At 43.9% G+C, this 27327-nt stretch overlaps 1 protein-coding gene across 9 annotated transcripts in view; it reads right to left on the bottom strand.

Moving 5' to 3' along the window:
* RBFOX1 (RNA binding fox-1 homolog 1) overlaps window positions 1-27327 on the bottom strand; it is a 1498136-nt gene that overhangs the window by 332069 nt on the left and 1138740 nt on the right. For 3 of the 9 annotated variants that reach the window (XM_029222041.1, XM_029222043.1, XM_029222044.1), the window contains exon 1: window positions 22319-22660. The exons of the other annotated variants lie outside the window; for them this stretch is intronic. In XM_029222041.1, coding sequence (XP_029077874.1) covers window positions 22319-22405 — 87 coding nt within the window. In that variant the 5' untranslated portion in view covers window positions 22406-22660. Of the gene's footprint in view, window positions 1-22318; window positions 22661-27327 lie in introns of those variants that run through there. 9 annotated transcript variants of the gene reach the window in all.

The following is a 27327-nucleotide window of genomic DNA, read 5'->3' as shown; positions in this document are numbered from 1 at the left end:
TGCATATAATTACACAGAAAAGGTATGAGAGGACTTCAACTAACCAACTCTCCAAACTGTCAGCGTGCATTACCTCTTGGGGAGGGGGTCGGAATGTAGGGAGGATGTGGCAGGCAGACTCACGTGTTTTATACTCTGCTTTCTTATTTATTTCTGGAACTGTTTTAGGAGAAGCATATACACTGCAATTTGAAAAGGGAAAGGAAAAGAGATAAGATGTCTTGAAAGAATCCTAGCCAGGTCCAGGAATGGGATTTGTGCCTCAGTGAGAGGCTCCGAGCACCGGAAGAGGTAGATTAAAAGGATGGAGAGGACAGATCATTAGCTTTGTGAACTTGAACAAGTGACTTAACTTCTCTGAGGCCCAGAGGAGTTTTATAGTTTTCTCATCTATAAAGTTGGGATAATGACAGTACCTACCTGTTAGAATTGGTGTGAGGATTAACAGAGATAACACATGTTAAATGCTTGGCGCACCACCTGGCACAGAGCAAGCGTAAATATTAACTATTCATTTTGTTATTGTTACATTATTCATCACGTTTCAGCACACGTATCTGCCTAAACGAGGGAGAGGCAAAGGAGAAAAAGGAAACCACAACACAGGAATATAACTACTTCGATATTCTGGACCGGTGCTGTCCCATAGAACTTTAAGCAATGAAAGAAATGGTCTATATCATGCTGTCCAATACCATAAACACCAACCACACGTGGCTACTGAGCGCTGGAAATGCCAGTGGTGTGACTTGAACTTAAATTCAAATAGTTACACGTAGCAAGTGGCTCTCATATTGCACAGCGTGTTTCTAGAGAATTTAATTTTCCCAGCTAAAATACCCTTATTCTCTCCTGATCGTCATTGGTACCAAAGATTGGCAGAGGGAAGTCTTAGCACTTAAAATATTATGAAATCCTAAGCATTTCATCTCATTTGTGGTAGAACAGATGAGTTCAGATGGTTTTAGGAAGTTGTTTCCTTTTTAACCTCATTCAGTTCTTCTGGCCATTTGAAGGGGAGTGTTTCCGTTAGCGCTCTCCTGCCTTTAACACCATGTTTAGAACACTTTCGAATCTCCCTTTTTTCCTAAGAGAGAACAGGCCCCAGACACAACAAATGCCTTTAGTAAACACAAGTGATAGAGGATTTGATCGCACTGCTTTGTTTTCAGTGCATTTTTGCACTGAGATAGCATTCCCATACCATAAAACATAGCCTTTGAAAAGTGTACAGTTCATTGCCTTTTAATATAGTCACAAAGTTTGGCAACTATCACCACTATCTAATTCCAGAACATTTTCACCACCCCAAAAGGAAACCCCACACAGTCAGTCACTCCCCCGTCCCCCAGGCCCTGGCTACCACTAATCTACTTTCTGCCTCTACAGATTTGCTTATTCTGAACATTTCACATAAGTGGAATCATACCATATGTGGTCTTTGGTGTCTCCTCTTAGCTAGCATAATGTTTTCAAAGTTCATCCACATTGTAGCATGTATTAGTACTTCCTTCCATTTCATGGCTGGATAATTTCCCTGCATAGGAAATATACCACTTTTTGTTTAGCCATTTATTAGCTGACGGACATTTAGGCTATTTCTATTGTTTGCTATTCTGAATAATGCTTCTATGAATATTTGTGCACTAGATTTTTGTGTGGCAATAGGATAATTTCAGTTCTCTTGGGTACATACCTAGGAGTGAAATTGCTAGGTCATATGGTAACTCTATATGTAGTTTTTGGAGAAACTACTAAACTGTTTTCCAAAGGGGCTGCGAAATTTTACACTGCCATCAGCAATGTATGTAGGTTCCCATCTCTCCACATTCCTGCCAACACTTGTTATTACCAACCATTCTAGTCGGTACCATCAATGTATTTTTAGCAGATACCATTTATTTATACCTAGTGATGGTGAGTGTCTGCTGGAAGTAGAGATGGAAATTTTCCTTCTGTGAATTAATTTATATTAGTTATAAAACTAAATCAATTGAAATACAAGTAACAAATATACAGTAGTACTGGTGCTACAAAGCATGTGAATGTCTGAAGTTTAGGAGCTGTGGTCAAAGACAAGGATTTGGGTTCCCCTTACGGGAGATCCATGCATAGATTTGAAACCTGAAATCATGTACAAAAGCAGTGTGTGTACATTTGTGCACACACACTCAGAGGTGTGCGTGCCTATGTTTGAAAATTTCTGCTTTGGTCTTCTCCTTCGCTCCACATACGTAAATGAAGAACAAAGAAGCCAGGAGACTTGCTTACAGAGGCACAGACATCCAGGGGGCAGGTCTGGACTGAGAGCGCAGTCTTCAGAACTCATGCACCAGGGTCTTTCTAGAACTGCATGGGAAATGCAGAGGTATCACTCAGCCAGTTTCTGCAGGCAGGACGGACCACTATAACTCTCTTCCTGGAGAAGGACTTGGCTTCCCTGACCATTCTAGTCCCATGGGACCATTCTAGTCCCATCTTACTCCCCTTTGGGATTTGGACACCAAGAGCCCTGGAGGAACAGAGCTGACCAAAGAGCAGAGGTGGAGAGCCTGAAGCAAGAATTTAGTGGTAGATGGATCTCTATCAGTTCTACTGTTCCCCAGCTGACGTTCTCTTGCAAAAAGGAAGGGCTAGCTATTCCTAGGATGGCACACAGCTACATCCAGGATGGGATGATGCAAGCTCACTCTCCTCCTATGTGGTCATATGACTCACAGTCGGGGAGAGAGCCAGTCCTTTCTGTCCTGTCTGGGGACATGTGCAAAGATTTAGGTTACACTGTACTGCAGTATCCAGTTGACCTCCTCTGAAAGGCTGGAAGACTTTCTCTGCCCAGAAGCCATAAAGCCACAGAGCCATGCTGTTTCTGCAGCAGAGATTCTTAAGTATGTTTCTGCTATGGGGTGTTTTGACAACCAATTAGAAGTTAAAAACCCCTCCATGGAAAGACCATATGCTCACATTTTGACATATATTTTGAAGAGGAATTTCCAGCCACCCCAATTAAAAACCCATGCCCACGCATCACTCTGCAGGAGCCCCTCTTTCCTTCTCAGCTCCAGAGAGTGGTGACAAAATCATTGGTGAGGGTCGTGATGGGTTTTCATGGGGTTGGAAAGTCCTCGGCAGCGGATCAGAAGAGGCAGCTGCTGACAGCTGAAAATTCCCGGCCTGGGCCTCAAGATCATGGGACGGAATGTGTGTTTCCATGGCACTCCCAGAAACAGGTGGGTCCCAAACTCTGGAAAAGCACATTTCCCGGCTCCTGCGAGTTCAGCTGCACCCGTGGCCATGTGCATTTCAGGCATGGAAGAGTGCAGTATCAGGTGTCTCCAAGACAAACCCAGGAAGCTCAGAAAAGTAAAGGCGTGAGCCGACACAAGAAGGATCTCTAGACACGGGGGTGGGGGTGTGAGTTCAAGGGCAGGGTATCTTGATCTCCCTCACCATCATTAACTCTTTCTTCCTTCCTACATTATTTTTTTCTTAGCACTTACTCCAACCGTAATTAATTAATTCCTGTGCTGCTGTAGCTGTTCTGTTCTTTGTTTTATCTCTTTCCCCCATGAGATCATGAACTCTGCTAAGGAAGGGACCACATCTGACTCATTGGGCATCATTCTGCTAACATATTGCATGGTGTCTTGCACATAGCAGATGTTCAATAAATACCTGAAGAATTATCAAAGGAATGAATGAACCACTCACGTCGCAATCTTTTCTGCTCCTCTATGACATACGAACATTTCATTCTATTTTACGCCTGAGTAAAGTGAGGCTCAAACGTGCAAAATAATCTATTTGCGATAAAATCTAATAGAGGATAAGGCTGGTTCTGGAACCCAGATCTGTCTGAATCCAAACTCCCAAATTGTTCCTGTTGTCACAAATTACAAAAATGAGACATCTAGCCCTCAGGGGCCTTTCCTACTTCTGTTGAAATAAAATAAAATGAAAATCAGCCAGCCCAAAGACGGAAGTGTCCTGTGATGGAAAATCCATTCCATGGGCACATGGATCACTAGATGTGGCTCACAGCTTGGTACAGCAAGACTTAATAACACGCCCAAGACTGATCTCCCATGCTCAAGCAGGTTTGCTTGTAGCCCTTGGATGCATTTTGGGGTCATTAACAATTAAATACTCATGCTGCATTCCCCTGAAGCAACAGGAGCTTCAGACCCTCAGACACACTTCTGTAATTCCCAGTCACCTCCATAAGCATTGTGATTTTCTGCTCCACCACGCCCTCCAAAAACTGTCCTTCCTTTCAGGGCAGAATTCTCTTGTCAATCAAGATCAAAGAACAGTATAGAGGTTCCTTAAAAAACTAAAAATAGAGCTACCATATGATCTTGCAATCCCACTCCTGGGCATATATCCAGATAAAACTGTAATTTGAAAAGATACATGCACCTTGATGTTCATTGCAGCACTATTTACAATAGCCAAGACGTAGAAGCAACGGAAACGTCCATTGACAGAGAATGGATAAAGAAGATGTGGTATATATATACAATGGAATACTACTCAGCCATAAGAATGAATGAAATAATGCCATTTGTAGCAACATGGATGGACCTAGAAATAATCACACTAAGTGAAGTAAGCCAGACAAAGACAAATACCATATGATACCGTTTATATGTGGAATCTTAACAAATGATACAAATGAACTTATATAGAAAACAGAAATAGACCCACAGACATAGAAAACAAAAATGGTTACCAAAGAGGAAAGGGGGGAGGGATAAATTAGGAGTAAGGGATTAACATATACACATTACTATATATAAAATAGATAACCGGGCTTCCCTGGTGGCGCAGTGGTTGAGAGTCCGCCTGCCGATGCAGGGGACACGGGTTTGTGCCCCTGTCCGGGAGGATCCCACATGCCACGGAGCGGCTGGGCCCGTGAGCCATGACCGCTGAGCCTGCGCGTCCGGAGCACGCAGCGGGAGAGGCCACAACAGTGAGAGGCCCGCATACCGCAAAAAAAAAAAAAAAAAAAGAAAAAAAATAGATAACCAACAAGGACCTACTACATAGCACAAGGAAATCTACTCAATATTTTGTAATAACCTGTAAGGGAAAAGAATCTGAAAAAAATAGATATATATGTATGTATAACTGAATCACTTTGCTGTATACCTGAAACTGACACAACACTGTAAATCAACTATACGTCAATAAAAAAATTTTTTTAAGTGGGAAAAAATGAAGATGGAAGAAATGGTGGCATGAGGAATGGATATTCATTAGCCAACCATGGCTGCTGTGGTGTTGGCATCTCCACTTGAATGCACACAGGCTGTCCTTCCTGGTTCCCTGTTTTCCATATTGTCCCACTAAAGACCATTTGTCCATCTCCCATCTAGCTTCCAAAGGAATCCTATAAAAATATAAAATCAGATCATGGTGTTCCTCTACTTGAGACTCTCCAGGGGTTTTCCATCTCTCTTAGACCAAAATCTGAACTCCCTGCCACGTCCTAGAGGGTTGCAGACCACACAGTTGACTTTATATCCTGCTTCCTGCTCCTTCATCCAATGGGCTCCAGTCATACTGACCAGCCTGTGAGCCCCACATGTGCCCATCTCATTCCAACTTATGGCTTCTGCGTGTTGTCATTGCCTGAACTTTCTTCCCTGCACCAGGGCATTACACAGCTGGCCCCTAATGTCAATCAGATCTGAGCTCAAGTTCCACACCTTCCCTCCTTCAACCATCCAAAATAACCCTCTTGGTCGCTATCATGTAACTGCCTTATTTTCTTCCTAGCACTTTACGCCACCTGACGTTCTCCTGCTCATTGCCTGTTTTTTCCTATTAAATCTAAGTGGTCTTATTCACCCCTGTAACCCTGTTGTCACACACACACTGAACGTTCAAGAAATATTTACGAAATTAATGAACACACATGGAAACCAATGTAGATCCATCTGAATTTCCAAACCAACCCCCCTCTTCAACCTTTAAAATGCACAGGGCATGTCACCACCCTCATTTTGATTCTGAGGGTCAGATATAGAGATGGACAGGGGAGAACGTTAATGCGTAAGCTACTGATGGAGAGAAGGTCCTTTGCATTCTCTGCACACACTCTGACAAGGGCTGTCTGGCTCATCTCATCCCAACGCCATTGGCAAGCCCAATCCGCGACTTCTTTCTCCAAACCCTAAAGGGAAAATGTGATACTTTTAGGACTTGAGGGAATTAGGAGACAGATTTAGTCTTTTAAGAGAGAAAGCAAATTTATTTAAATGGAAAACTGATCTTGTGCCTTAGATATGCGTTTGGTTTATAAGAGAAATACTCAGGCAGGAGCAATGACAGCTGACCAGGCAAGTCTGGTCTGTGTCCCGGTCTCGGGTCCTGAGAGGAGGCTTCCCAGAAGATAGCCTGATGTCTTGAGCAGCTGGGTTTTGAACCTAAGTGGTAGTCCCAAAATGAGCATGAACTTCAGCCAGGTCCTAAGAGAGAGTTGTGTGTTCCACAAGTCATAAGTACACTCATGCCATCCTGATGGTGGTGGAATTTTTCTTTCCTCAAAGGGAGGCCTATCTTTCAGTGTCTCCATTTCATGAAACTTGGAAGGAAAGTTGGGAAGAGAAGCATCCACTTGGCTGGAGCCAGCCCACCTGTGCCTCTCTCTCTTGTAATTCTCGAAGCCCTGGGATTGTTTGGTGGATTCCTCTCCTTCAACCCAAACTTTCTCTTCCCATCTGACTTAAATACTGTAATTTTCGGATGATCCATTTACTAGGATCCCCAGCTACGACATTATCAAGGCTGAAGGAAGGCGAAAGAACACAGGATATGCATTTTGTTTTAAGATATCACCCTAGTCTTTACGTACCTAACAAAAAGGATATTCCTAAGTTTAAAAAAATCATTGATTCTAATTTTAAAAGTTTCTTATTAAGAAAAAGCGCTGGCTGCAAATGATACAAATCTTCATGTGTAGGATGAGGGTATGAGAACTTTTTTTGAAGAGAATGTGTATAGAAAAAAGTGGTTTGAAGTGGTTATTTTGGGGTGGTGGATTATAATGTACGTGTGTATGTAGTGTGTGCGTGTTTGTGCTTTTCTGATTGCCACAACTTATTTAGCATTTATCCTGAATTAATTTTAAAATTAGAAAAATAGACAACAATTATTTTTTAATGAATCTTCTTTTGGAAAGGAGCCCAAGAAGGATGCTATAGGCTTAAATCAAAGAGCAAAAAGATTGGCTAATTGCTGAGACTGGCACCAAGGTGCAACACGCTTCCTGCAGACAGATAGCCCTGTGTGAAAAATGCTAGCAGGACTGGACCTCAGCCACAGGTGAGGTCCACTGAAGGCTTTTGCAAACCCTGTGGGACCCATCTCCTGGCTCACAAGTCTCAACCTACCTCCGTTGTCTCAGGACTGTTCAACAATGGGCTCCAAGTACCTGGAGTCTGGAACATAGTTCATTGATTCAAAGATTGAGACATACCCTGAGTTGGATCTGAGACAGGCTGGGACTTGGGACCTGGGACCCTTTGCTGCAACGCTTGCACCTGGACAAACGACTCCTCAAGTGACAAAATACAAAGAAACTATAAGGGACTGAAAATAAATGCGTGCATGCACAACTGGGGCAAATTACAGACAACAAGACACAAAAAGACCAGAAAAACCCAATTGACACTTTTGAAGAGCTGGGAGCAGAAGTAGGGTACTGTGCATGCCCTCTGCACTCAACACCAACAAAGAGGTGGGCAGACCAACTCAGGTGCCCTTCTGGCCTGACCCCTGGACCCACCCCTACCCTCACCCCATATAAGGAACCAGCTGCCCCCACCCCCACCAGGGAGTGGGTGAGCAACGGAACCTGTTACTTGTTTTAGCTCCCCTCTGCTGCAGCAGGGGTCCCAGTAAAGCCTTGCCTAAATTTCTTGTCTGGCCTCTAGTCAATTTCTATTGATTGGAGAAGGCCAAGAACCCTGGTCAGTATCAGATCCCTCAGATCCTTTCCTGGGAATTTGAATGGAGACACACAGAGGCTGGCGGTCTTTGTAGTGCAGTCCCTGAGTGTCAAGTCAACTCGGCTTGGCTGACACTTTGAGACAGATAATTCTGGACAATTTTGAATAATTCTGGTTGTCCTACGCATTGCAGGGTGTCAGGAGCAACCCCAGTCCAGTTATGACAACTACAAATGTCTCTAGACACGGCCGAATGCCCCTCTGGGGCAAAAGCGCTCCTAGCTGAGAACGACTCACCTGGAGACAATGTCCATAAACTGCCTGCCGAGGTCCATAGGTCTGCCCAACCTCCTGTACTTCCCTTGGCTTGATTTTCTCTTTTTCCCTCTTTTGAATCCAAGATTTTCTGTGAGTTCAACTGTTCATGCATTACACGTCAGAAAATAGTAAAAATATAAACCTCCCCCGCTATATTTCTGTTAAGCTAGCCAGGATTGGGTTCTGTTCCTTCAACCAAAGGGATCTTAACAAAACCACCCACTTTCAAGAATTGTGTTTGGTTTCCTGACGTTCAAAATGGTGGATCATCTGTCATCTTTCAACCCACAGAAAACCAAACAGTTCTTAACTTCTCTTTGATATGGGAGCAGATCTGAGCACAAAGGCATGAATGAAGCAGACGCCCCTGGGCCATATGGAGGCTGGGGCTATACAACAATGAGTCAGCAGCCAGACCCTTACAGAGTAAACCAAGATGGCAGAGGAGTGCTCACCAGGGAGGGGTGGGGGACTTGATTGTGATTGGAAGTTTAGGCCAGCACCAGAGGAAGTTGGGAAACCATGAAGCAGAGATGGCATCAGATACACGCCGTGTCCATCCCCCCAGGAGTGGACTCTACAAAGTGCTCCTTAGTGAGGCTCTGACTTGCAGGAATCAAACACTAAAGAAAATACACATGCAGACAGCATCGCACACTCAAACCCCACAACTGTTTGGACAGATAAGAATCCCATATGCTCTGCATTACCCTCAGCCATGGAAAGCTTTTTATCCATCCCCAGGCCACCCCGTCACCATGCAGCAGGTGGGAGCTCTGGTCCCCTACAATGCAGACAGGGACGGGACTCAGCAGCTAATGACTGGCATACCGTATGATGGGTGAACACGCCCAACATCTGCTCGGCCCCTGCACAAATCTTAGACCCTCTGGCAGGCAGTACCAAGTCCCTCAGCTAAATCACAATGGGAACCGCCTGCCAACACGCCAGGTGTGAAACAAGCCCCAGCTCTTTAGAGTCCTTAAGCCCCCCACCCAAATTCCCGGAAAGGGCTCCAGGCAAATGCAAGGCTGCCCGCACGGCCAGTCTCTACGAGGCCAGAGGAGCCACCTTATTAGGATGGTCATTGGACGGTCCATGTCAATTTCACATTTCCTGTCAAAACCGCCCAGCTAGCAGGCACCTCGGTGCTTACACCTCTCACCAGAACAAATGCAGAACCCTTGAAGGGAGAAATAATACACCAGCACAGTAACAATAGGAGACACCGCTTGCAAGCTGTCCGGGGCCCCTGGAGTAACTGACATGTTTGACAGAGAATGCGTGTTGGTAACATTGTTTGATTCATGTTTAAAGGAAAAATGGAGAGTATGTTTCAGGGAGGTTTAGACATGGATAACCAAAAGGAAGGGCTTGTAAACAAAGCCACAAGGACCACGTCCTAGCGGTCCCCTCCTCGCCCTCTGTCACCACCCCACCTCCCGTTTTGATCTTCTCCCGGAGGAACAAGCCTTCCACGGGGAATGAGACCTCTTGACAGAGGGCTGCCAGGCAGCGGGAGGAGAGCTGATGAGAAATGACAGCAGCACAAAACTGCGTTAGCCTTCTGCTCAGAATAGGTTGTACGGGGCACAGACGAGGCGGGTCCCCCACAGAGGATGGGGAGACACCACCAGAGTCACACATAATGGCAGGGTCCTGGCCAGCAGAGCTCGGAAACCCCAGATCTGCCATATCCCAGCACTGGGAGCTGGGGCAGGTATTTAACTTGGCTGAGCCTCAGTTTCTGTCTTTCCAAGATGGTTTGGAGTGGTAGTAAAAATATTCTAGTAGAAATATTGTAAGGAAGAGTAACCAATGGAGTGAAGAGCAGCTGTAGCAATAGCAGAAATAATAATGACATAATTATTATCATGTAATTATATAATAAGATAATTATAATATAATTATATAATTATTATGTAGTATTATATATTATATAACTATATATTATAGGATATAGATTATATATAACAATGCATAACACTATATATTAATATATAATGTGATAAGTTTTATAATATGTTATATATATTATATAATGATACATAATATTGCATATACTTATGATATATTTCATTTATGTACCATTATATAATCAATAATATGTCACTATACAATTATATTAAACAGTATAATTAAAAATCATTATGTAATTATGTGATAATTATATGTAATATGTATTATGTCTAATGCATATTATCACACAGACACAATATGCAATACATAGTGATAATTACGTAACCCTTATTTTATTATTATGTCTGTCCTGAACCCTTACTATATACCAAGTACCATTACAGTGCCTTACAAGTATTAACTCATGTGATCCTCAAAGGCAACTCTGGCTTTGTTCCCATCCAATACAGGGAGATGCTAAACCATGGATTTAGGTGCTTTTAATGTGTCCATTTTATAGATGAGAAAACCACAGTACAGAGTGGTTTAGGAACTTCCCCAAGGAGGCAAAGCTGAGATTCTAACTCAGCAGTCTGCAGTCTGGCTGAGAACTCACACTCTTAGCTCATATATAATATATACATATATATTTATATGTGTGTGTGTGAGTGTGTGTGTGTATATATATATATATGTATGCATATATATATCAAAACTCAATATTGTCTCTCTTACAGAGTTTGGTTGTGGTGATGTTGCAGTGCACTTGGAAATAAACTTGCTGATACATGTATTGAGCACTTTCCATGTGCCAGGCAGTTGCCTATGGACTTTATATGCTTTGATTCCTTTCGCTACCGTCCAGTGAGGTGACTGCCACCCAGAGAGGGCAAGAACCATGCCCAAGGTCACACAGGTAGTAAGTAGTGCCCAAGGTCACACAGGTAAAGGAAGGAGATGAACCAGGGAGTCTGCCACAAAGCCCATATCCCTACACCATCCTGTTCGACTGCCTTTTCCTCTCTAAATCACAATGCTTCAGCTAGATACTGTAGGTGAAACGCCTTACACACGGCCTAGTACATAGTAAATGCCTGAAAACAAGCAGCTGCTCTTGCTCTTACTGTAACTAAATGCGAAAAGCCCAGTAGGCATTTTCTTCCAGGAAAATGACGGAAGTATGAATTTATGACGCCGTCTGTTCAGAGGACAGATTCGTCGCCCCTTTTAAACCCCGACATAGCCCCTGCACGGTCAGTCCACACCAATTCCTGAATCCAGCTGTTCATCGGAAACCTGGGATTGCCAGTGAGGCATGCAGTTCACTGGGCTCTGCTCCCTGCCTTCTGATATAGATGATCTGAGGTTCAGAGTGGACACCTGCATTGTTAATGAACTTGCCCAGGCTCTGACCAGTAGCAGGACAGGCAAACACCCAGGTTTGCAGGAAGTCCTCCAAGCAACTCAGAGCCGTGTTTTTCCCCAAAGGCTTCTCCCACAAGCTGCCCCATGCCAGTCGGCTGTCCTGTGCTCACACTTCCTCCCTGCCACTGGGCACTGACAGATGGGAGCTATTCTTAATATTTAACATTTATTAAGCGCCCACAGCATGCCAGGAGCTGCATGGAACAGGGGTGTGGGTGGTCCCAAACAGTCTGTCCCCAGAAGGCTGTGGCCACAGAGAGGAGAGAGGATAGTCCTCTCTTTTCCCCTTCAAAGCTCCCCCTCCCTCTCCTCTCACCCAGCCCCAGTCCCAGGTGTCCTGCCAGAGCAAGTGGACAAAGATTTGGGCCAGGATTCAACATGACTGAGACCCATACACCCTCCTGCATGTGTGTCTAGTAGCCCCATCTCCCCAGGCTATGAACTTAGAAAGTCAGAGGGGATGTAGGTTTCATGCCACCCAAGGCCCTGGGCTCAAACCCCAGGGTGGTATATCCCTGATTGCACCCTACTCTATTCAGCTGCACCAAAAACGTATGTCCCTGGTTAACAGGAATCTCCATGGGGAGCAGAAGCACGGAGCTGCATACGTGCCCACCCATCTCCAAATGGAGAGCATCTTCATATGAAAAAGAAACTGCAGCAACCAGGATACGATGAGAAAACCATCGTTGGCGATGTTGGCCAACCACTATGGAGTTCCTACAATGAGCAGGTGCTGCTCTGGCTGCTTCACTTCATCACATCAAATCCTCTGGGCTCCCTTTCAAAGGGGGTGTGATAATTCCTGCTGTCAAGTTGAGACAGTGGGAGCTCAGAGACGCCAAGCCTGCACGACACAGGGGGCCAGGGGCTGCTCAGGTGGAGCCCTTGGCATTATATCATCGCAGCTGGACTGCAGAGGCCCTGGGGATAGTCACTTTGGAGGTCTTTTATTCCTGACATTGACTTTGGGAGGCAGAGCACATGGGATGTTACTCCCATTTTATAGGTGAGAAAGTGGAGGCTCCGAGAGGTCACGCAACTTTCCCAAAGTCGCCAAGAGAAGGTCATGGCCAGACTCAGCTTTCCCTATTCTAAATCCCATGCTCTCAATTCTCTGGTCTAAATCCTTAACTGTGCTGCCTCGTGAAATGAGAAGAAATAGCTCTTTGGAGAGTAGTTTGTGAGAACACTGTGGAATGCACAAGCTGGCTGCCTCTGTCACCAAATCTTCCCCACGTCTGGGAGCCAATGCGGATTAGAGAGTGGAAGGAAAGGTAACAGCTGAGGGAGGCCGCCTTCACCCACGGCAGCGGTGCACCGGACTCGACTGTGTTACTCTGAGCCAGACGCAAGGTAGGACGGGGCAGAGCTGGCCGCTGCTTCAGACACAGGTTTCTTGCCATCATTCTTGCAGCCAAAAACACAAACAAAAAACAAACAAACAAAAAACACTATTTGTCCCCTGGAACATACCAGAAGCCCTGTCATTTGGGAAAGACAGAGAACCTGACTATAGAACATCATCTTCCTGGGACTGTAGAGAAACCCATCTTGACTGTCTCAGCCACTGAAAGTGCTAAAGATCTCGTATTGGATGGGGTGAGCGGGGCTGAGAGTCTATAGAGTTATACCTTCAAGCAGTTGTGTTTCACTTCTGACTCCACAACTGACATTGTGGCCATCGAAGCTACCTCTGAGGACGGAGACTGGGTCCTAGTCATCTCAATGTCTCCAGAGCTTAGATGACATCCCAGCATGGAACCCATGATCCACAAATCATTACTGCCATGAATGAATGGATGAAAGAATTTCATGGTGCCTCTGCCTCCTGCTTTTATAAGCCTGAAGAGGGACTTCCCTGGTGGCGCAGTGGTTAAGAATCCACCTGCCAGTGCAGGGGACACAGGTTCGAGCCCTGGTCCAGGAATATCCCACATGCCGCGGGGCAACTAAGCCCGCGAGCCACAACTACTGAGCCTGTGCTCTAGAGCCCGCGAGCCACAACTACTGAGCCCGTGTGCCTAAAGCCCGTGCTCCGCAACAACAGAAGCCACCGCAATGAGAAGCTCGTGTACTGCAACCAAGAGTAGCCCCCGCTTGCCATAACTAGAGAAAGCCCACGCACAGCAACGAAGACCCAATGCAGCCAAAAAAAATTAAATTAAAATAAATAAATAAATATGTTGACTGGCATCGGAAAAAAAGCCTGAAGAACTCAAGCTAGAAATTGGGCTTTGCAATTTATCCCAATAAATTAGGAATTTGGGAGTGACATATACACACGACTACATATAAAATAAATAAACAAGCACCAACTGTATAGCACAGGGAACTATACTCAGTATTTCGTAATAACCTATATGGGAAAAGAATTTCAAAAAGTATATATATATATTATATATTATATATATATATACACACACATATGTTTAACTGAGTCACTTTGCTGTATACCTGAAACTTATACAACATCGTAAATCAGCTATACTTCAATAAAATAAATATATAAATGATTTTTTAAAATTTTTTTAAAAAAAGAAAGAAATTGGGATTTTGCAGACAACTATGGTCCCAGTTGCCCAGAGGAAAAGACCCACAGAATACTGAGTTCATTGCTCTGGACAGCATTTAGGGTTCAGCAGTTAATCAAGTGGATGAGCTGGCGGCTTGTACGCTGGTGGGATGCATGTGTGATGGGTCTATCTTTAGACAAGAGAGAAACATAAATAGGGGTGAGATCTCCATCCTAAGTCAGCTGGGGAAAGCACTTACCCAAAACAACCTTTAAAAGACAGGGAGGGGGCTCTGCTTCACCATCAAGGGCTCAGATCGCCGAACACCAAAGCAGCAAAGCAGAGTGTGAAATCTGCAAGTCTCTCCAGCCCCGCCTGCCCCATGCCAACGTATTATAAAAAGCATACTTGCTGATATAGCAGCCTTTAAAATGATCAGAATGACAGATGGCTGCGGCAGGAACACATCCTTTTTATAGGACTGCTATTAATCAGAAGAGATTGACAGCGTCCCTTTAATCTTTTAATTATAAAAAAAAGTGCATCTCGGTACAACTGAAGGGGGCAAGTTGCTGGCATTTCCAAGTGCTTTGAGAAACTCGGAACAATGTGGAAGGTCCACATTATCTCAAACTTAATAACTGGAGGGCTTTAGTTTCCCTTTATTTATAGATTTATTGATGTAGGTCTTGCTAATATAAAAAGAAGGTATGGGGTGGCATGATGTGAGAAACCCCATCCTGCCTCAGTTATGGTGTTACCGGTTGTCCCTGTCAGGCTCTCTTTACTTCCCTAGATTGTGGTGTTCTCGCCTGTTAAAAGAGTGGGGACATCCCAAGCATACTCTGGTGGGAGGCATTCCTGTAATTACTTTAGGTGGGAAGATACTGCTTAAAATTGCCATATCTGCCTTTGATTCATCTGATCAGGAATGAAGAAGCAAGATGCACTAGATGATAGTCAATGCCTGGTGAATACACAATCACTGGCAAAAAAGCAATCGGATAAGTAACATTAGAAACTCACCAATTTCTTCCCTGGGCAGGGTATGTGCAAGGTCTTGGGGAGAAAAACCATGTTTGGATGTCTGTAATAGCTTCGATTATTGAGATAATTGCCATAGCTCTCAAGTAGTTGAGAACTTGTATTTTTTGCCTGTTTAGCACCGTAACTGGATAACAGGACTCTGACTATTCTTTTACCCACAGGCAGCCCATACAGCTCAGCTGGGCCTGACCCCACCCTCCAGCTTGACTCAAGGCAGTCAAGATGATTGACTTGGGGATGGGTGTGGCCTACAAGATAAGCCAAGCAGACTGCTACTGGAATTTTTGCAGTTGGCGAAGAGGCTTGCTAAGATGTGTTGGGGTGTAAGCCTGGAGTTTCTGGGGACCATCTTTGCCACCCGTTGGACATGGTGTGTTTGTGAACAAAGATCAAGTAGAGATAACCACTATGGAGTCATGGGGAGACATGACTTGGGGTGTTGGAGCCTCTGAATGCAACTGTGCCTGAAATTGGACATTTTCTTTTTCTCCTCTAAACCAATATGAATTAGATTTTTGTCACTTGAAGATAAAAGAGGTCTTCTGGTATATATATGTATACCAGACCTTTCCCATATATTAGGATATAGGCTTCAAGTTGACAAGGATCTTGTATGTTTTTTATTCTGCCTCATCACCTACTCCTAGTTCACAGCCGGGCACACAGTAGGTGCTCAATAAATAATTGCTGAATGAAGAGATGAATCACATGTAAAGCTCACAACCACTCTGCAAGACAGGTATTCTTGTTTTCGTTTTGTAGCTGAGAAAACAGCCTTGGAGAGGTTAATTGACAAGCCCAAGGCCACACGCTTAGTAAATGCCAGAGCCAATATATCAACCCAGACCCATTTGACTCCAAATTCTCTTTGCCACCTCCCTGACTCTTTAATTTAGTCTGCTGTTGACACGGCCTCTTTGGCAGTACAGAAAAGTCACTTAGTGACTAAGATGGAGCAGCCGCAAAGTAAATGACACCACCAGCACTCATATCAGGCATGCATTCTGATTTCTTTCCCCATCAGCAGATATTCCAAACATGTAGATAACATTGCAGGGCAACAATACCAAGATTGAAAATGGCTCCACTAGCCACAGAGCAAAACAAGTTTATTTCTTTCAAGTTTACCCCAAAGACCTGCATGTTCCCTACACATTTCTCCACCTTTCTGTAGGGACAATTACTCTTGGTCCATTGTTAAAACCAGCAGTTTGATAATTCTTTTTTTTTGCGGTACGTGGGCCTCTCACTGTTGTGGCCTCTCCCGTTGCGGAGCCCAGGCTCTGGACACGCAGGCTCAGCGGCCATGGCCCACGGGCCCAGCCGCTCCGCGGCATGTGGGATCTTCCTGGATCGGGGCACGAACCCGTGTCCCCTGCATCGGCAGGCAGACTCCCCACCACTGCGCCACCAGGGAAGCCCCAGTTTGATAATTCTTGGTGACATTACATATGTGTATGCAGACCTCTCATTAAATACACTGCCAGATTCAACGATGCTGATTTCTGTTTCAAAGTCCAGAGTGCAAGGTTTGCCTATACCATTGCTATCCACGTCAGCGAGGCATTAATCAGCATTTCTCTGCTACCATCTAGTTCTGTAGGGTGTAAGTTGGAAAAGACAGCCTTCAGAGAGCTTACTGTCTCAGAGAGAAAGGACGGCAAACAACGATCAGGACTCAAATCCAGGGAATTCGACATTCAACTGCTGGATTCACAGAAGGGTATTACAGGGCCCATTCCTATGTGGACACACAGAGATTCAGGGCTTAGGAGTTCCATTTCTGAGATTCCTCCCAGGTCCTTTGGAGCCATGTCTTTTGACTTTTGAGACCTATGTTTAAATAATGTCAAACTCCACAGTGCCAATGAGCTGGCGAAGAGACTGCAGCTCTATCTTGATGTGTCAGGCCAACGTCGTGAGTTCATCCAAGCTCTCTGCTCTACTAGGAAGGGCTTTCTCCTCTGCTTGCCCAGTGAATGTCTGCTGATGCTCTACAGCCCGACTCAAATGCCACCTTTCCCCTTTGAACCACCCTCTTCACTACTCCAAGAGGCATCCACCTACTCCCCCCCCTGTGTTTTCATGTGCACTCCCATGGATACACCTCAACAGTGGATCAGTGGTTGAGAGGGAAGGCTCTAGCCCACCAGACCTGGTCTACATCTCAGCTCTGTCACTGACAATCCCTGTGACCTTGGGCAAGTTACCTTTCTCTAAATGTCAGTTTCAGGTCCTCCATATGCAGAAAGGGTATCATAATACATAACTGTGATTTCTTATCAGAGACCCTTGGGGTTACCTCTATCTTGAAATTCAGATTTTGGGGGATTTCCTTTTCCAGAAAGGGATTTCATCAGACACAGATTATGTAACATTCTCAGCAGGGTCTGGGACAACACTCTGAAATCAAACACGTAAATATTCCCATAGCAAAATATATGAATATTCACAGTATGTCGGATAAAGAAAGTCTATAAATAGCCACACATCATTTCAGGTCAAGTTTTCTTCCAAAATGCATTTTGGTGCCAAACTCTCCCCCCAAAACCTGATTTTCAGAGCTTTTTGGAATTTACAATTACAGGTAAGTGTTGGTAGAACAACAGTACCCAACTTTAGGGTTACAGTAGCCCCTGTTAGCTGTGGTTTCGCTTTCCCAGGTTTACCTGAGGTCAACCACAGCCTGAAAATATTAAATGGAGAATTCCAGAAGTAAACAATTCATACGTTTTAAATCGTGTGCCGTTCTGAGTGGTGCTGTGCCATCCTGTCCTGTCCCATCCTGTCCTGTCCTGTCCCATCCTGTCCCATCCTGTCCTGTCCAGGATGTGGATCATCCCTTTGTCCAGCGGATCCCACCCGTTAGTCGCTTAGTAACCGTCTCGGTTATCAGATCATCTATCATGTTATCATGGTGCTCGTGTGCAGCTGACCCTTATTTTACTTAATAATGGCCCCAAAGTACAAGAGTTAGTGATGCTGGCAGTTCAGATGGACAAAGAAAAGCCGTCAAGTGCTTTCTTTAAATGAAAAGGTGAAAATTCACGACTTAATAAGGAAAGAAACAAAATTGTATGCTGCGTTCGCTAAGATCTAGGGTAAGAACAAATCTTCTCCACGACATTTCAAAGAAAGAAAGAGAAATGTGTGTAGTTTTGCTGTCTCACCTCAAACTGCAAAAGTTACGGCCACAGTGCGTGAGAAGGGATTAGTTAAGATCGAAGAGGTATATTGGGGAGGGCATATTCACATAACTTTTATTGTACTACATTGTTATAATAGTTCTATTCTATTATTAGTGATTGTTAGCCTATTACTGTGCCTAATTTATAAATTATACTTTATCATAGGTATATGTGTGTATAGGAAAAAACACAATATATCTAGGGTGCAGTACTATCCACCATCTCAGGCATCCACTGGGGTCTTGGGCCATATCCCCCTCAGATAAGGGGGGACTATGGTACTGTTAGAATAAATTGAGATAATATATCTAAGTATTTAACACAGTGCCTGGCACATAGCGAGTACTCAATAATTATCACCTATCATGCTTTCCTGCTGTTTTTACTGTAGTATTAGATTTACAGTAGTATTACTGTAGTATTAGTTTATCTCCTGCTCTCTTTCACTGGGCTGTGAACCCACCAGTCAGTAGCTATAACTGCCACTTTTGTTTTCCAGGTGCCTAGAACAGTGCCCGATATGGAATATGTGGGCGACTGAATAACTAAATTAACAAATGCATGGTGAGGTGGATGTGGCTGTGTTTACACTGCCCTCCATCGAGGAAAACAGTCTCCTGACCTGATCTGTAATACACAGATGAGATGAGAATGATCTGTCACGGTGTGGAGAATGATCTAGCCATGATGGTCAAAGGGCATATCTGTCGGACAAATATCTAGCGTGAGGGGCTCAAGGCTGAACTTGAACCCAGAGCCAAGGGCTCATTAGACCCAACCACCAACCAGACTAATCAGTTACAAAGCTCTTGTTTGGATGATATCGTCTGACACTGGGTGGGCATGGTCCACGGCTGGGGTAAGTCCTCTTGGCAGCTCCCTGGACTCAAGATTGACTGACAATCAACTTGTCAAATCTCCTTTGTCTTCCGGTCAGATAACTCATTGGTCATTCAAGGTCTTGTTGGAAATTGAGAAGCAGTAAAAAGGCTCAACGGGAAGACACATTGGTTCTTCTTATCCAGAGATACCAAGATTAAGGTCTACAGCAAAGGTAAAGGAGCAGTGTTTATACACTGCACTTGGCAATGCTGCTCTTTTCCTCTTCTGCTTCTCACTCCCCATGAAACTGCCCAAACTGTTTCAGCTCAATCCTCCACAGTCACTCTGGAATTCTTTACGTGGCTAGAAGGAAAAACTACCCGCCTTGCTATCTATTCAGCAAGTTCAGACATCAAAAGATGGGTTCAGGAGATTCAATATGGTAAAGATTCTAGTTTTCCTATGGGATGGCAGGTGAGGTCAGTGGTCACTATTGAATCTACTCTTGGGACAAAAAACCCTATTGAGTAACGTCCCCAGAATTATTACGAAACATCTTCACTCACTGCCTTTGCAGGATAAGGTGATGCTCTCCTAAAAGCCTCTTATGATGTCTGATCAATTATTGTTTTGTTCTTTTTCACTGAGCAGACGAAAACAAGGCAAAAAAAAGTGGCACTTGAAAGGATTATGAAAAGGAAGTTCTTATGCCATAGAATCACTGGCTCTTCGGGTTGGAAAGACCTTGAGAGGAATCTTAAATTCTGATACGGTAACCCTGCCAAGTGGCCCCTACAGCTGTTTGCATATCTCCAGTCACAGGGAACTTACTACCGAGGATGGAGTACACACTCTATTTTGCATCCTTTGACTGTCTGGTTGATCACATTATGAAGGTGTGGATGCCACCTTAATTGCCTCTAGGAAAGCCCTTGCATCTCGAAGAGCTGGGAAGAAACGCACAAAATCAACAAATTGGTCAGCAAGCTGATATAGTCTGCAGGGATGCAGGGCAGCTGGCATCAGAAGCATCAGCTGAAAGTGTGTGTGTGTGTGTGTGTGTGTGTGTGTGTGTGTGTGTGTGTGTGAGAGAGAGAGAGAGAGAGAGAGAGAGAGAGAGAGAGAGAGAGAGAGTTTTTTGCCCTTTGAGTTGCCTTTCCTCTGCTTGGAAATGTTGCTGCAATGGAGTGTTTGAGTTTCCAGTTGATGCCACTGGATAAATAACACAGGCTGTCTCAGAACACCGGAAATAAGGCCAGTTTCTCCCTGCCCAGAGCATTTCAGTGTGATCCATGGTGGGTGGGAGAGGAAGAAGACGAACGATGTCACAGCAGCTGGGCTAAGGATCCCCGCTGCACTGTTTTCCTGACTTAAGGGCAACTAGTTAGCAGAGTGTCACCTGGGAAAACAAATTATGATCCGGCGAAGATTTGCAAGTAAAATCACTTGTTCCTTCCCCAAATAACTGGACATGTTTCTCAAACACTCTGCAAAGGAGGAAGAAATTGGGCCCCCAACTTCTCAGCTCGCCCGGGTGTCTTCTCATCTATCACTGGGGTAATACGTCCAGAGTGGCATTTTGTAATGACGGCAACATTCCAGCGAATCGATAGTTATTTAATTCCCAACAAGCTCTCCAGTCCATTAAGCCTGATTACATTCACCCATTTCAGTGGGTGCCGTTATTTTTCCTACACCGGCACTTAATCTATAACAGGAACTTATGAGAACTTTCTAAAGCAATTTCAGCATCAATCAGCATAGAGTGAAGGGCACGATTTGCCTGTAATTATTTATCAGACAGGGTGGCAGAGCGCCTGACAAAACTCCAATGGCTAAACTTCACCCCAAATTTCCAGTGGAAGCAAAGGCCTTCCAGATTGCCACTGAGTTCTACTTCAGACCTCGGGTGGGCCACACTGGCCCTGCTTATGCCCAGAAAGATGGAATAATTTCCATGTTGTTAAGGACCATTCTCCAAGCAGTCTGTTATTTCTCACAATAATATAGGAGCCTCCAAAATCAGTAAGGACCATAAATCTGGGATGGTAGAACGTTTTGCTTGATTACTTGGAATCACTCCTGAATGGCTCAAATTACCAAGGTTCTTACAGTTTATAAGAGGTAACAACAGCATTCAGCATAGGAGAAAAGGGTTTGACCAGAGCCCTCGCCAGAAATTTTAATTAATGAGCTAGGGTGTTGCAGAATTTTAAACTATTGTGGAGGGAGAAGCACAAGGCTGAAGGGAAAAGGACATCCTAACTACGTGCAGTTTTCCTTTCCTGTAGAAACGAGATACAGAATTTATTACAAAGAGATTGTTGTTCTCAAACAAACAACAAACAAACCACAGTGGAAAACATCCGGGTTTCCTATGATGTTCAGGCTCTGTCACTAGTTAGCCTTCCACAGAGAAATTCAGACACACATCCAGAAGCCAACCCTTGCTTAAGAAGTCACGCTTACGACGCAGAAAAATAAAAGGCCCCAAATATTTGATGATTCTCCTGACACAAAATTAATAGCCGTAAGAGTAATACCAACACACATTTCAATCCTTCACTTTCAACTGGTAAGGAATTCCTAGGATAATCTCTGAACTTCATAATTAACCATCAGTAGAGTGTTCCTTTTTGCCTCCATGCCACCACTCTACCCAGGTTTGGGGGTGGGGTGGGGGGAGCCTCTATGAAAATAGACAATCCACAGGAAGGGGAAGCTAAGGATTAATGCATATTTCACGCTCCTTCTATTTCCTGGGTGAAAGCGCTTAACCAACTCACCTCATGATCAGGTACTCTGCCTCATGATCTGCTCTGGGAGACTTGAGTCCCTCAGAAAGCTGGGAGGGAGAGCAAATCCTTTGCCCCGTGGTCAACCTCCCGAAGCAAAGGCATGAATGTTAAACAGCAGCCGGATCAATACAGCAAATATAGCTCAACTACACCATTTATTCAGCCATGAGAGATGTCAATAGCCAGATTAGGGTGATCCATCTTTTTGATTTCCTACTGTCTTCCCACTGACTACACGAGAGCTTTTTCCTGTATTAAAAGTGTTTGCTTTCTCAACCATAAAAATTCCAATTATTACTCTGAGTGCTCTGGAGTTAAGTTGCTTGCTGGCAGTGGCCTTGAATTACCTGGATCAGTCCGGGGAAGTAGGGGGCTGCTGGAACAATCATAGGCACGCCATAGGGATGCAGGAGGACTCCTTGAGAAGGCAACATGCTTTACGGGAAGGTAGGATTCCCTCAGAAGCTCAACGCATCAATGGAGAGAGTTAGGGGAAAATCTATAGACCCAACTTCTTCGGAACCACAAAGCTGAGAGCCAGATTGCTCCTGTCAGGAGCCGAGCACTCATCAATGCGCAGAGGCGAGAGAAAGAAAATCCGGCATCAGCAACTCTTAATGTGAAAGTTTTCCTCCCAGACGACGGAGAGACACAGCAGCTGCAGGGTTGAAGCTACCAAAATGGAAGGTTCTATTTTGGGAACGGCTTGCCTAACATGACTAACCAAATACTCTTCATTAATTTAGTTCTCAGAGAGAGTGAGAGAGACTAAGAGACTGGGAGAGAGCTGGTCAAGCTGGGAGATTTGGGCTCTTCCTAATGAATCTGGGCAAAAGGCAAGGGACGGAGTCTGCATGGGATGTCTAGAGAGGAAAACTGAGAAATGTAAATTGATATGATTATCAGTTGCCACTTAAAACCTAAGTAGGGGAATGTGGGCAGCCTCTGGTACTGATCACAAAGAAATGAAGAAGATACGTAGTTGAGTTTGTTATCCTGTCTCTCTGTCTCTCTCTCTCTCTCTCTGGTTTTAGTTTTAAAGGGCAATTTGTGCAAATAATAATACCACCAGCGAATATCTGCAGCGTGTGCTATGCACGCAGGATGAGCTAAATTATTTACATATGTTTTGTAATTTCATTCTCACAACTCTCCCAAGTAGGTACTATTATCAGTTCCTGGTCCACATGGGAAATGAGGTTCACACTAGTTGAACTGCTTGCTCACAGCCCTACACGTGTGAGAGGCAGTTCCAGGCTACAAACGCAATTCCTAATCAGCCACGATATCCATTACAGTAGTATTTCGTTCTGTAACAGAACTTCATATGCCTTAAAAAATTTTTTTTAACATTTTCTGTCTTTGAGCTTTCAATTGTTATATTTTAATATGCAATCTATTAATAAGAGATGACTCCCTGCTCCCTGAGTTTAAAGGCACAGCAAATGAACACCAAAACTGCAGGTGAAAAACACATTCTAGTATTAGAAATCTTTCTGATGTTTGAAAATATACGAGTGATTGTCTGGGATACATTACACGGAAATAGATAAACTTCGATGGGATTGCATGAACTGGAATTATGCTGACTTGTGTGTCCTACTTAATAGCTGTGTGTTCTTGAACAAGTTACTCAGCATCTCTGAACCTTAGTTTCTTCGCTTAGAAAATTGAGATAATAATAGATCCTCATAGGGTTGTGTGACAAGTAAAGTATCTGGTATCCTATCATGATGTGTACAATACAAGATGCGTACAAAATTTGCCGTTCTTATCCTGTGTTTCCTGTTCTTCTACTAATACCTGGTATAGACACATCTTTGACTTCAGATTGAAGGCGCAGAAAGCATTCAAATCGGCACTCTTCTAATCCGCATACCAGGAAAGAACGTGGGCATGGTGAGAGTTTCCCAATTTCGAGAGCACAGAGTCAGCCCACTCAGCTTATGCTCAAGGCCCAGGGATCATCGAAAGTCACCTTCAAACCGGACACCTGCTTACCACATTCCACCTTGAACTTGAAATAGGACACGAGATATGGATTTTGTCGAAACTTGGAGAGCTTCAGACACCGCAAAACATATTCAACTATTGGCTTTTTCTAAATCCAAATGTCAATTCCTCCACTTTTAGATCACCAAGGTGTTTTTACACGACACTAATTTTAGTTGCTTGATTTAGCTGCATAATTACATTTCTAGATAACGACAGTGGACAGCATCTGGCAGAGAATTCAATTATTTAAGGCTGAATTTGGGCCATCTTGACAAGGTTTCTGTGTAATTGATTCTCCTGTATCAAAGGGGCCACCTTGTTACAATTCAGAAAGCTCCAGGAACAGCTGCGAGTTGACCCCTCTTACTTAACAGCCTGATATTTCTAATTTTAGCTTTTGACTCTGACTTTCAACACTGCGCTTCTGAGAAGTTACCAGTGAGGACAGTGGCCTTGCCATGAGACAGCTTCCTGGGAGGGGAGAGCTCTTCCTGACTTTGCTAAGGGGTGGGTCAGATTGTACTATGTCTCTGGTGTTATAAAGTAGAAAGACCACTGGACCAGGAGTCGGAACTTAATTCAGTCATGAAGGCCAGAAACGTACACATTTAGACTTTGTTTCCTGAACCTCGTATAGGAGTGACAATACCCACTTACCCTTCACAGAGAGGGCTCCGATAAGCAAAAGTGTGGGAGTGTTTTGGAAACTGTAGAGTTACATAAATACAAAAGATTATTCTGTGTATTACTCTATGTGTTTTTTTTTTTAAAGAACCTGATGATACATTTCAGAAACATATTATAGGTAGTTCTTGGAAATATCGTGGTTGGATGCCAAACCCCTGTGATAAACAGAATATCACAGTAAAGCAAGTCACACATTTTTGCTTTCCCAGGGCATATAAAAGTTATGTTTACACTATACTGTAGTCTATTAAGTGTGCAACAGCCTTGTGTCTAAAATAGTATATAACTTAGTTTTAAAACATTTTATTGCTAAAATATGCTAAATAATCTGAATCTTCAGCAACTTGTAGTAATAACATCAAGGATCAGTGATCATATATACCAACAAACAGAAGAACAATGAAAAAGTTTGAAATAGTGAGAGAATTGCCAAAATATGACATAGATACATGAAGCGAGCAAATGCTGTTTGAAAAGTGGTGCCCATAGACTTGTTTAACACAGGGTTGCCACAAACATTCAATTTGTAAAAAACGCAGTATCTGTGAAGCACAATAAAACGAGGTGTGCCTGTACACACAGGACATATAGATGTATACTATATCATTTGCAGAGGGTATTTTCTCTTTTCTTTTTAAGAACTCCATGCTACAAAAGCTTTTCTGCTCCTGAGTATTGAGTATCTCTTTTCCTCTCTCTGAAAATAAAGGCTCATTGTTTTGTGACCCTTTTCACTTTGACTTCCAGGAAGCTCAGAGCCCCAAAAGAGGTTCAACTCTGTCCACTTTATTGGCCTTTACTGCCTGCATATTTGTGTTTTCATCTTCCTGTTCTCACCACCTCCAGTCCTGTTATTCACATTTTCTCTGATTCTGATTTTATATTTAGATATTAATGCCATGTATGATTGTAGTGGTTATACTTGTAAAATGGTATGAACAGAATGTACCCTTGTTCAAAACCCACCCCCAAAACTTTATGACATTATAAAACATAAAAATAAATAATGGTCACTAAGCAAAACCTCTTTTTTCTAAAATGGGTTGTGTTTTCCCAAATGGGAAGCACCCAGTATTACTGGACTGTAATTCTTTCCTCTTGGGTCCCTTTCCTCCACTGAATGTGCAGGTACCACATTGCATGTATCTCTGCTTTCCAGTGGCTCATGGTAAATGGTTATCTACCCAATGTCTAATGGGTGGTATTAAGCTCATAGTATTTTGCAGGAACTTTAAAAAGATGTAGAATAAAAAAATAAGGTGAAGAACAGGGGAGATAGTTCTGGCAGCAGGTAGAAAACATAGGTAGGTCGCCAAAATGGACTGAATTTAAACCAAGGGCCATGTATCATTATCACTCTGGCCATCACAGGCAGGGGAGGGCAAACATTTTTCTGTAAATGGGCAGATTACAAATATTTTAGGTGCTGTGGACCTTAAACTCTCTGTTGCAACTACTCAAAACTCTGCCGTTTTCATGTGAAAATGTTTACAGTAAGCAAATGGACTCTGAAATTTGAATTTCCTATAATTTTCACCTGTCACGAAATATTCTTCTTTTGAGTTTTTCCAACCATTTAAAAGTGTCAAAACCAATCTTAGCTCGAGGGTCATACAAAAACAGTCAAAGGCCAGGTTTGGCTCTCAGGCTGTGGTTTGCAGACCCTTCATTTAGAGCATATATTTTACAAACCTCTGGAAGTCCGACTTCAATACAATGACAGGTATATACTCCATTTTTTTTTAATTAATTAATATTTATTTTTGGCTGTGTTGGGTCTTCGTTTCTGTGCAAGGGCTTTCTCCATTTGCGGCGAGAGAGGGCCACTCTTCATCGCGGTGCGCGGGCCTCTCACTGTCGTGGCCTCTCCTGTTACGGAGCATAGGCTCCAGACGCGCAGGCTCAGTAATTGTGGCTCACGGGCTTAGTTGCTCCGCGGCATGTGGGATCTTCCCGGACCAGGGCTTGAACCCGTGTCCCCTGCATTGGCAGGCAGATTCTTAACGACTGCGCCACCAGGGAAGCCCTATACTCCATTTTTTTACTTCTGCTTCTTCACTTGCTTCTGGCTGTCCTGCCACTTCTTTGGTGCCAGTTCTGTCAATTATCCCTGTGTCGGGGATTTCCATCAAGCCTTTTTTTTTTCTTAGCCTGCCTTTGCTAGTTCAGGCTCATCCATCCTCCCTCCAAAAATTCTCCCGTCTTTCTCCACCTTCCGTGATGACACCCCCTTCTTAGTTAGTGACCTCTCTTTTCCTTTCCTGGATTAAAGTGGTTCCTCTCATGCTGTCAGATACTACATCTCCTTCCCCAGATCCTGAGAGCTAACATGAGGATGACTCTGCCCACCAGCAGCCCTTCCGAGAAGCAGCCACCCCAAGTTTAAACACCCATGTACCCATGTAAGAGAAGGAAAGAGAACAGAAACACAAGCGTTGGCTGGAGGATGGGAAAGGGGAGCATTCAGAGAAGACTGATTCCTGCCTTGTGGATTCTATTGGTCAACAGAGCCGACTGCAGCCTCATGGACCAAATCCAGTTCATAGATGAGGAGGATGCTGAGGATGCCGAGGATGCTGAGGACCAGGAGGAGGAGGAATTGTCCGCACTGTGTAAAAATAAGCTAATATTTTTAAACGGAGGCAGCTTATATAAAACGTAGATCTACAACAAC

Source organism: Monodon monoceros, unplaced genomic scaffold, assembly GCF_005190385.1.
Source record: "Monodon monoceros isolate NGI ecotype Baffin Bay Population unplaced genomic scaffold, NGI_Narwhal_1 Super_Scaffold_13, whole genome shotgun sequence".
In the NCBI taxonomy this organism is placed as follows: domain Eukaryota; kingdom Metazoa; phylum Chordata; class Mammalia; order Artiodactyla; family Monodontidae; genus Monodon; species Monodon monoceros.
The sequence above is the reverse complement of the archived record's forward strand: the minus strand, read 5'-3'. Positions and strand labels throughout refer to the sequence as shown.